This window comes from Silene latifolia, chromosome 8 (assembly GCF_048544455.1).
Source record: "Silene latifolia isolate original U9 population chromosome 8, ASM4854445v1, whole genome shotgun sequence".
In the NCBI taxonomy this organism is placed as follows: domain Eukaryota; kingdom Viridiplantae; phylum Streptophyta; class Magnoliopsida; order Caryophyllales; family Caryophyllaceae; genus Silene; species Silene latifolia.
In genome coordinates this window covers 13,984,473-13,996,310 of record NC_133533.1, presented here as the reverse complement: position 1 = coordinate 13,996,310, position 11,838 = coordinate 13,984,473, and the positions used below count along the sequence as shown (strand labels likewise).

General features: G+C 32.1%; 1 protein-coding gene across 1 annotated transcript; it reads right to left on the bottom strand.

Annotated features, from left to right (window-relative positions):
- Positions 1 to 4,383: 4,383 nt before the first annotated feature.
- LOC141596430 (COP9 signalosome complex subunit 8-like) lies at positions 4,384 to 5,117 on the bottom strand. Its single transcript, XM_074416587.1, has 3 exons — positions 4,944 to 5,117; positions 4,751 to 4,830; positions 4,384 to 4,651 (listed from the first exon to the last, which is right to left on the bottom strand). Exons 1-3 carry the CDS (start codon positions 5,100 to 5,102, stop codon positions 4,399 to 4,401), a joined length of 492 nt encoding a protein of 163 aa, XP_074272688.1. The 5' UTR covers positions 5,103 to 5,117; the 3' UTR covers positions 4,384 to 4,398.
- Positions 5,118 to 11,838: the final 6,721 nt, after the last annotated feature.

The following is an 11,838-nucleotide window of genomic DNA, read 5'->3' as shown; positions in this document are numbered from 1 at the left end:
ATTCATCTTATGCTTTTGTTTCTCATTTTGATGTCGATTCTGAATCAGTTAAATGGCATGCTAGACTTGGTCATATTGGTCAAGAAAGGATGAATAGACTAGCTAAAGATGGTCTTTTAGACCGGCTTACTAGGGTTAAGTTGCCCATATGTGAGTCTTGTCTAGCTGGTAAAGCAACAAAGAATCCTTTTAGTAAGGCTTCAAGAGCTCTATGTCCTTTAGAACTTATCCATTCTGACATTTGTGGGCCTTTAAATGTAAAGGCTCGTCATGGTGCTATATATTTCCTCACCTTTATTGATGACTATACACGTTTTGGTTATGTGTATTTGTTGTCTCGACGTTATGAAGCACTTGATACGTTCAAGCGTTTTGTAGCAGAAGTTGAGAACCAATTGGATCGAAAAGTAAAGACTCTTCGAACCGATAGTGGTCGCGAATACCTTTCTGATATGTTCAAAGGTTTTTGTGAGGAAAAGGGTATACGTAGACAACTTACGATTCCCCATACTCCACAATAAAATGGTGTTGCGGAGAGAAGGAATCGTACCTTACTTGACATGGTTAGGTCGATGATGGCTCAAGCCAACCTACCAATTAGTTATTGGGGAGATGCGTTGCTTACGGCAGCCTACATTCTCAACCGTGTACCAAGTAAAAGTGTACCCCTCACACCATATGAGTTGTGGTATGAGAGAAAGCCCTCTTTGGATCATTTACGCCCGTGGGGTTCAGCTGGCTATGTGCACAACCCGACCCATAAACATGGCAAGCTTTGTCCAAGAGCCACCAAAATGGTGTTCATTAGATATCCTGAGCATTCCAAGGGATATGTTATGTATGGTGAGCACCCAAATGGTGGCATGACCGAGATTGATTCTCGTAATGTCGCTTTCCTTGAGGATGAGTTCCCAAGTATTGGTGAAATTAATAAAGATCTCAAGTTGTATGAGTTACAACAACCATCTCTAGGTGAAGTGGGGGAATTTAGAACTCTCGAAGTCACCATAGATGGCGAAATCCCGTCTAATGATGTGAATGATGGGAATAGTCCCGTAATTCAAGAAGATGGAAATTTGCCTATTAGTGAAGATCCACTTGAAATTGAGGTAAGTCCTCAACCCTCAAGTGTAGAACATGAGATTAGTCCTCAAGTTCAAGATCCCATTTCTTTAGAAGATAGTGGGAGAGATTCTTCACTTAATGGTATGGAACGTAAGAGTTAACGAGGGAGAGTTCCTCAAAGATATTTTGATATTGAAGAGCGACCAGCGTTCCTTTGTGCTATTACAGAGATCGATGAGCCTACTTCTTTTAAAGAAGATATGGATTCACCAAATAGTAAAGAGTGGATGGATGCTATGAAGGATGAGATGGACTCTATGACAAGGAATGGAGTTTGGGAACTTGTTGACCTTCCGCCTAAACGTAAGTCAATTGGGAACAAATGGGTTTTCAAAGTTAAACGTAAAGCGGATGGGTCAATTGATAAGTTCAAAGCCCGATTGGTAGCGAAAGGTTTTACCCAAATTGAGGGTATAGACTATGATGAGACATTTTCTCCTGTGGTGAGACTTGCCTCTATTCGCCTCCTGCTAGCTCTAGTTGCCCATTTGGACTTGGAGTTGTTCCAAATGGACGTAAAGACTGCTTTCCTCAATGGGACGCTTGAGGAAGAGATCTATATGGATCAACCTATTGGGTTTGTCTCAAAAGGTGAAGATGGCAAAGTGTGTCATCTTAAAAGATCTATATATGGTCTTAAGCAATCTTCTAGACGATGGTATTTCAGATTCCATGAAGCTATTTGCGAGTTTGGCTTCTATATGGTAGATGAAGATCATTGTGTATGTCAATAAACCGCAAAGGGGATTGTGTTTCTCTCATTGTATGTTGATGATATACTACTAGCTGGTGACAACTTGGAGATGATTAATGCCGCTAAGCAGTGGCTATCCTCTGTCTTTGAGATGAAGGATATGGGTGAAGCTAGGTATGTCCTAGGCGTGGAAATTATGAGAGATCGTTCTAAGAAACTTCTTGGTTTGTCTCAAGAGTCATATATTAAAAAGGTGTTGGAACGATTTAATATGCATAATTCCAAACCCATTGACACTCCAGTTGAAAAGGGTAAAACTTTAAGCCTTGATCAATGTTCTAAAACAGATTCAGAAAAGAAACAAATGAGCAAGGTTCCATATGCTAATGCGATTGGTAGTTTGATGTACGCCATGTTGTGTACACGGCCGGACATCTGCTATGCGGTTGGTTTGGTGAGTCGTTTTCAAAGCAACCCAGGACTTGCGCATTGGCAAGGAGTCAAGAGAATCATGCGTTATCTTCGTGGTACAAGTGATCTAGTCCTCTGTTTTCAAGGTGGAGACTTGAGGTTAAAGGGTTATTCGGATGCCGATTGGGGTGGTGATTTAGATGAGTCTAAATCAACCTCAGGATATGCCTTTATACTTGGTGGAGGTGCAATATCTTGGTGTAGTAAGAAGCAAGATTGTATTGCTTTGTCAACCATGGAAGGAGAGTATGTCGCTGCTAGCCTTGCCGTTCAAGAGGCAATGTGGCTAAGGTGTTTTCTCCAGGATCTAAAACTTACTCCTAAAGTTGATGAACCTGTTGAAATGTTTTGTGACAATCTTGCTTTGCTATCCAGTTTGCCCAAGATCCTAAATTCCATAGAAAGACCAAACATATTAAGAGGCGTTATCATTTTGTTCGAGACGCCATAAAGAATAAAGAGATAGCCATTAAGTATATATCGACTAATAAGATGATAGTTGATCCGTTAACTAAACCTATTGCTAGAGATGTGTTCGGAGCTCATGTGAGGAGCTTAGGTTTGCAAAGGTTTTAGTTTTTTAGCTTGTAATCTTGTTTAGTGTTTTTTCGACATGTATTGGATAATGGACTTGTATTAAAGCATTCTGGAATAAAATTTTTTTTCTTCTATAAAATGTTTATGAGCATATGTTGCACGCTAAGGCACGTTGGATATGTCACCAAGCTATATGATGCCTAGTCACACAGGTAATCGCCTTGATACTAGTGGAGCATCAAGATGAGACTGAGTCACGTTGGCACTTTGTGTGTATGGATGACGGAATTAATACTTGTGTAGTATAAGTAGTCTATTGACTCGTTGCATAGTCGCCTTAGTATGTCTAAGATGAGATTCTAATAGAGTCGGGTATGAAATACATGTCTTTCATACTAAAGCTTCTGAAACCGAATCTTGAGTGAAAGATTGAGCGTTAAGTATGCCAATCAGGTGACTCGGGTTAGATATTTGTGTAGTATCTAGACTTTTGATTCGCACGACATAGAAGAGTGGCATGCCCATCGTAGTGGGAGCTATGTTGTGACACATATATCATACTATGTGTGTTTTGTCGACCCTAAGGAGTGACAGATGAATCCCTAATCTGTTGCTGTGTGAGCCCTATTTTGATACGAAGCCCTTTGACTTAGAGTTGTGAGATGAAATTGAGATTTGATGTTGCTACTTTAGCGTGATTTCGGAGAATCATAAAGTCATTGGTTCGACAGGTCATGTTAGGAAAGCAGTCGAGTTGAGATGGATTTTCATTAGTGTCTAAGGAACGGTCAATTCAACTACACCATGTTAAGCCCAGCCGGCGGTTATATTGTGTATATAACTACGTAACATGTTATAGCATAAAGGGACGAGTGTATCTTTGCGGTGTTGTCGAATGATGCGGGGAATCGTTATTTTGAAAGTGTTATGTTAGTTTGATGGTGACTTAATATAACGCTACTTGTTACATATTGGTCGCACACCCCATTTTCCTGTATGAGTTGTGATTGATAGTTCTGTGATGAACTTGGCTGTGTGACCAAGTGGGAGGATTGACTCGGTTGTGTGGCCGAGTGGGAGTATTGTAATCTGAACGGCCTTTTTGATATGGCTATTGCAAGGAATCTTTTGGAGCCAATATTATGTGAATATTGACTCACATAATGGCTGTGATTAAGGTGAAATAATATCCCATTAAATCAGTTTTAATGGGCATTATTTCTCCCTTATTCTCCTCCCCGTAACAGCTCTTTTGGAGCCTTATAAATAGTGAGTATTCTGTGAGAATACAACACACTCAATATCATATAAACACAGTAACATACAATCACATAAAAGACACCATTGTTAGAGCTTTTGGAACTTGGGGTGTGAACTATCACCGAGACTCTAGTAGTGTCTGAATCGGTTTTCGAGGGCAGAAAGTCGGCACGTCGATCTTCCGTACCTATTCCGCTTTAAGGTACGCATATTCTTACAGTGGTATCAGAGCATATTTTTGGAAGGCTGTGGGCATTGCCTCGTCCCGAGTACCTAAAGAAGATAATGCCAATCCTAAAACCCTAATTCTCCTAAACAATCAGTTGATTTGGGACGAACAGAAGACGTAAATAAGACAACATTGCAATAAGCGATAAATGACCTGAAAAGGCGGTAACAAAGGGTTGAATTTGAGAAGACCAATTAAAAGCGGAAAGAGCTTGATAAACAGCAGCATAATCCTTTGTCCAAAGCTTCTGTCCAATATTCCACACAGCAATCACTTCTGGCTGGCTTTCTTTAACCGCCACCGGAATCGACTTCCACAGAAACCTCGCGCTATTACTGGATACCATCAACAACAACAATAACCATCACAAACATAAATTATTGAACAAAGTTACAATTTTTGAGTCGGAATTAAATTAGATCAAAATTGATTACATGTCGCCATTGTAGATATGTGCTAGAAGATGAATCGCGTAGGGCCAATCGTTCTGGAAATTGATGCCTTCAGCAGATGCCTAAAACAGAGAGGATAATTAATTACGTAGTTATGAATAAGTCTCTTGTAAGACGGTTTTACGATACTGTTATTGTGACACCGTTTCAAATTGGGGGAAAAGGAGAGAGATACCTGTAGCATTAAGTTGTCGCAGATATCGGCAATCTTCACGTAGCTTCCGGCAGCCATGGCGTCAGTGAGTGGAGACAAATCCATGGCGGGGTGTTTGAGACTGGAGTTTTGGTTGCGTTTACTCCTTGAATCTCCAAAGAGCCGAGAAAGGGAAAACATAATTATTACTCCGTAGAAGTTTATAACCTCGTGAGATTCTATTATATCTTTTCCGTCACACTCATTATAAGACCGTCTTTTAAAATACTTGCTTTACATATTTAAATCAATTATTTTTTTATTTTTTTAATGACGAGGGGTTGAATTCCCGGGCCCATACATTCCCGCACCATCACAATGAACCATGTAAGTCAGTGAAGCCACCCCGTCGGGTTCTGCAGTGGCCAAGTGATAATCGTCTCAGCTGGTAGTCGATTATTTACTTATTCCATAATTTTTTTTAAATTCCCCGTTTCTGTTATCCTTCAAAAAACTTAATTAAATCTCTCCTAAATTCAACAATTATTATACAAGTTAATACTAATACTAGTGTAGATCCCGCACAAATGTGTGGTATTATAAATAATAATTTATAAGGAGTTTAAATATTATAGCTTGGTAACATGCTTAAGCGATATAATAGGGAAAATTTGATAGTTTTCATACCAGATAAGATTGACGTTTTAACTATACCTAATTACATAAATTAATTCACTATTGCGTATAATAATATTATACGATTACATTAACCAAAATAGTAACCTCAAATAATGACTTAATTAGACAATAAAATTAGAAAATTGGCAAAAGGAGATAGTCAACTTGTAGTACTTTTGTATCAAAAGACAGGAAAATAGAATTATAAAAAAAGTTGTGCATAATATTTTGTCTCATATCATACGTATTATTGATGCAGTACCACATGTATAACAAAATTAAAATATCTCATTAATGCGTGTTTAAAAATTTAAAATTAGTAATAGTATCTCCTAGTTATGGTATAGAATTAATATGATATAATGTGAGGAGTGATGACCAATCATAAAGCATTTCACTTAGGCGGTATTAATATGATATAATGTGAGAAGCAAAGAGCAATTGTTAAACATTTCATTCTTTTAGTAGAAGAGGGATTCCTCCACATGTCGCCTCTATCTATAAAATATAATTAAAAGGCTACCCTAAAATGACTAATAAACGCCACGTAGACAAAGCCACGTAGGAGTAAAAAATGCCACGTAAATGTGACTCATTGCCACGTAATTGTCTTATTTTATAGATTTAATTCATTTTTCTATAAATTAATTTAATTAATGTAACCCTTACAAATTTACATCAAAATTTCATAATTTATAATCAATATTGACATTTTAATTGAATTTTTGTAATAAAAACATGTTAATAAATGTCATAATTTATAATTAAAATTGACACTTTAATTGAAATTTTGGTAATAAAACATGTTAATAAATTAAAACTTTTCATATTACTTAACATGCACCCACCATTTTTATTAACACTTTTTCCTATTTAATTAATTTTTTAATTAAACATTATAATAAATTGATTAAAACTCTTCATAATACTTAATACCCACCAAATTAATTAAAATTTCTTCATCTCCAATTCATTTTTGTAATATAATATGTTAATAAATTGATTATATTTCTTTATACTACTTACGACCCATAATTTTCATTAACATTTTTTCCTATTTAATTCACCTCTTGAGTTGCTCAGCAATCAATTATCTAATTTAATAACACCACAAAATAAATTAAAAATAAAATTAAAATATGGGAGTCTATGGTTGTGTGATGGCTATAAAACCTATAATACCTATGATAGTTTCTATTCACAATATTTATTTAAAATCTATTGCTCATTTGCCAGAGTTTCTAAGTTGTGGATTATATTTTATGGTTTAACTAGGTTTGGTGGCCGGCTACGCCCGGGCTACCTTTAATTACCATTTAAAATTTAATTTCTATGAAATATGTTTCGCTAAATTTGGTTAACACATACATTTACAATTTATATCCTGAAATTATGATGAAATATAAAATTAATCAACAAATTATGTGACACGTTCATCACTCCCGGTGAATATTATTACTTTCACTGCATCCCCTGTTAATACTATTATGTTCACTACTTATTCGGTTAATGTTGTTTGTTTAACTACTCCTACTATTTTTTACGGTTAACCCGTTAGCAGAGACGAAGCTCTTCCTGGGCCCAATGGGCCATGGCCCGGGCACATTTATTTGAAAAAAATAATTATAAACAATAATTTTTATAACATTCCTAAATTGTCATCTCAATATCTCTTCCTTCCATATTAAATCACGTATACAAATCTCAAAAGGCTATATTGTCATAGTTAATCCCATAATTATTTTCTTTCCATATTAATTATTTTTTCCATATTTCTTCTAGTTCTAAATTTAAGTCTCCTTCCCACGATGCAAAAGCTCAATACAAATTTCCTAAAATATTACTAAATACGTTAAACATCAAAAAAAGATTTTAGTATTTACAAATCAATGTCGATACAATACAATATAATTATTTCAATCCACACCAAAAAAAAATATAATCATTTCAATTAGCATTAAGTAGCAAGAGGTAATATCTAAACCAATTTTTTTTATTCTTTAAATTTTGCGTTGAGTTATTATTATTATGCTATTAATAATTTAACCGAGATACGTACTAATTTATATATTCTATTGAAATGTAGTCCTCACTCTTTATGTTAGTTTTCTTTATTTTTTCGTTGAATTTCTGTTGTTTATATTGAGTTTTTTCTTTCACTTAATTATAAATTTAAATTAGTTTTGTCGTAATGTGGATTAATTAGTCAGAGTCAGTGCTAAAATGGGTTAATATAGATATGATAATTAAATGTTTCGGCCCTGTCTTGAATTTGATCCTAGCTTCGTCTCTGCCCGTTAGTTTTGTCAAACTCATATATTTAAATAAACTAATATTTTCTTAAAATCGAATTGTTAGTTAATTTTTCATACTCTCTCCGTTGTTCCTACTGTTACTTTCATTACATGTTTTGTGACTACTATAATACTATTATTTCACTTCTCCCGCCGTCATAATTTTTTCTTTTACTACTCCCGCATTTATTATTGTTAATTTCACTACTCTTATTACTGTTAGTATGACATTCACTACTCCGGTTGCTATCTAGGTGTATTAGAGTTCTATATTTAAATAAATCTTAGATTAGAATATTATTTAAGAGCAATCATTATTATTGGCTAATTAAATTACAAATCTAATGAATTATGGAAAATTATATTTTTTTGGAAATCTAGATTGATTTATTTACTTTTTAATAGTTTCCAAAATATAAAATACTTATATTATATTATATTATATTCGTGTATGTTAAATAATTAACATCTTTATACTAATTAATACCATAAGTTGGGCATGTTATTTTAAGGAAAATCACCATATTATAGTGTTCTCTAAATTTATACTTCAACCAAAACTATCTAATATTTACATTGAAGTCCCTTGGTCGGGTCCATCACACAGTGCTATGATTAAAAACTATATAGTATAATTAATTTGTATAGATTTATTTAATTACATTGAAGTCCCTTGGTTTCTGGAATTAATATATAGTATTGATTGATTGATTGATTTGATTATAGAGAGTATATTGAGTATTATTGTTGTTATTTCAAATAAAGTATATTTTAATTTGTTGTGTTATTGGTTTTATAAATCCTTTGATTTATATTTAAATTCATGTTTTCTATTTGGTTTAATTTCAATGATTTATATGTGACAATGTTGATTCGTTTGTGAAGTTTTTGCCATATTGATGTTTTACCTTTTGGTCAATATATTTTTTATATGAATTTTAAAGCATCGTGAAATGTATGTGAATGCAGATAAGACAAAGCATCACGTGGGTAATTTAAAGGGGGAAGAAATACAAAAGACACGAACTTGAGGTAAAATCTATTTATACAATATAATTAAAAGGCTACTTAAAATATTTAATTTTAATTCACATGACATTTTTATAGAGGTTAATACTAATTCATCTATATTAATTACTTAATTATTTATTTTTATACAATATTATAAAAAGGCAAAACTATGTATTAAAAAGTTAATTATCTCCAAAATTGTCACAAGCTTATAAGTACCAAAAAAATTTAAAAAAATAGCAGTTGCAATCACTAAAAAACTAATATAAACTCTTTATTTTCCTCTCATAAATTTGGTTATTAATCTACCTATTTATTTAACTTTAATTTCATAAGATAATTAAAAAGCAAGCGATACTATCTACCATTATTATTCTGCATGTCATATTTTAATTTCAGAAGTTATTTTTTAAACCATTCTCATGCAAAGTAGATTGTGTAAAAAAAATAATAATAATAACAATAATAATAATAAAACAAACCTTTCACATTTCATTTCTCCTCACACCATATTTATGTCTATATTAGACTTCATAATATGAGAAAAATCTATAAATCTAATTAAAAGGCAAGCCAAACTATCTACCATAATCTATATGTCATATTTAATTACAAACGATAATATCTTAAACCGCTCTTGTATAAAGTAGATTTTGTAAAAAAAAATTTATAATTATTAGTAATCAAGCAAACCTTATACATTCCATTTCTCCTTACTCCTTATTTATGTTTATATTAAATTTCATAATAATGAAAAAAATGATGCTCAAAACTCAAAATTCATGAACCTTGATTCATATTTATACTTATATTAAATTTGATAATAATGAAAAAATCAATAAATCTAATTAAAAGGCAAGCAAAACTATCTACCATAATCTATATGTCATATTTAATTACAAACGATAATATCTTAAACCACTCTTGTATAAAGTAGATTTTGTAAAAAAAAAAAATTATAATTATTAGTAATCAAGCAAACCTTATACATTCCATTTCTCATTACTCCTTATTTATGTTTATATTAAATTTCATAGTAATGAAAAAAATGATGCTTAAAACTCAAAAGTCATGAACCTTGATTCATATTTATAATTATACTAAATTTGATAATAATTAAAAAATTATGCTCAAAAGTCATAAACGCATCCTCAATTGTTTATATATTTTTGTTGGAAACCAAAATTTATAAACCAAAATTTTTCTCATCCCTATTGCTAGTAGAACTAAATGTGTTACTAATCTTCCTATGATTCTATTCCAATTAAGGTAAATGTATTAAAGTTTTAGATTATTAACTAATTTATTTCTTTTTTAATGCAAGTTCCATTGGTATGAAGTTCTGATCACATTTTTCAGCTTCATCGTATGTATTTGTTTTGTTCTCATTTAGGGTTTACCGAAATTTGTGGTGTTGACCTATTCAAAGGTTAACATACTTTTCTTTCTCTATTTAAGAGGAAATTTAAGTTAATAACGATAATATTGTATAAAATAAATTCCACTGTTTTGATGGTTAATTCACACTAATTACTGAGTTACTTTTTTATAGGGACGATTCATTGGAGAAAGAAGACTATAGGGAGAAGTAAAATATTAGGATTGCTTAAAGAACTATATATTAAAAACTAAGTGTAAGATTGACGACATCAACGTGAATGAGTAATAGTTTTTTAGTTTTTTTTTTCAACTGTATTTTTTATTTTGGTATTTGTTGATTTTTTTCATCATTTTACCTTTGAAAAAATAACACTCTTTAACTTATCGACTTTGATCTTTATGTTAACATGTCAATGCCCGTATTTTTAGTACACGATTTGAATTATTCATGAGGTAATCTTACTATGTGATTTGATATTTTATAAGTCTCAATTACTAGAAACACTAAAAATATCACACTAAAAACAAAATATCGATCCCGTGAAATTCACGGGTCACAAAACTAGTTAGTAATATTAAATTGTTCCACATGTTGAAATTTTATTAGTGGTGCATAGAAGATTTTGTACACTAAATGTAACCGTATCATCTCCGAGTGTGTACGTTTCTGTGGTCCAAATTATAATGAGGTAATTTGTTTAGACCCCATTACAGATAATGAGGTAATTTATTTAGACCCCGTTACAGATTTTAAATTGAGCAGGTGGACATATTTTTTAACCGAACTACTTATCATAAAATGTCAATAAATTTTTATCTTAAAATTATTTAAAGAAAAAAAAAGAATTTCTGTATCACAAAAAGGCTGAAGATAAATTTGTAGGGAATGTAATATAATCTTGTAAATATTTACATGTAAAAATCATGCTCATTTATAACTCATCGTACATATAGTAGTATATGCTACAAATACTTAGCCCAATTTAGAAGATATTTTTTAGGCGGGAAAAATGAGGGTTTCACCTATTTATTTAGTAAACAGGTATTGAAAATATAATTTAAAAAAAAAAATCATAATTGCTTTAATTTTTGTCAATATTTTTTGATCAAATTAATTATAATTTTGCAGCGATGGTTTTACAATTCTTTTTTTAAGGGAAAATGTACATGGTGCCCTTGAAATTTGCCATTTAGCACGTCATACCCAAAATTTGATTCGGAAAACTTTAAGAGGTCATAACTCGTGTTTAAGAGATTGGAATGTGACGATTTTTTTTTCAAATTGATCGTCTTTTCGTGAACTACAATTTGAAAAAAAAAAATCGAGTTTGGAATTCGTTACCAAGAGATATGGTTATTCAAAGTTTGTTCGGTCAAAAAAACTTTTGACATACAAAACTTTTTAGCCACGGGATTCAAATACGACAATTTTTTTTTCTAAATCGTAGTTCTCGAAAAGTTTGTTCGGTTAATATTGTGACGAAAAAGAGCCCGTCATAAATGAAATTTTGCATAATATTAGGTACCACATACCGAGTTAATAGATTATACAACCAGTTGTGTTGTAGTACAAC

What these genes read in the sequence shown, in the direction of transcription:
- LOC141596430 (XM_074416587.1), bottom strand. Translation starts at nt 5,102, where the DNA reads ATGTTTTCCCTTTCTCGGCTCTTTGGAGATTCAAGGAGTAAACGCAAC. An exon ending in GCGACAACTTAATGCTACAG is followed by an intron (nt 4,831 to 4,943) that starts GTATCTCTCTCC and finishes TCTCTGTTTTAG; the next exon opens with GCATCTGCTGAAGGCATCAA. An exon ending in CATATCTACAATGGCGACAT is followed by an intron (nt 4,652 to 4,750) that starts GTAATCAATTTT and finishes GATGGTATCCAG; the next exon opens with TAATAGCGCGAGGTTTCTGT.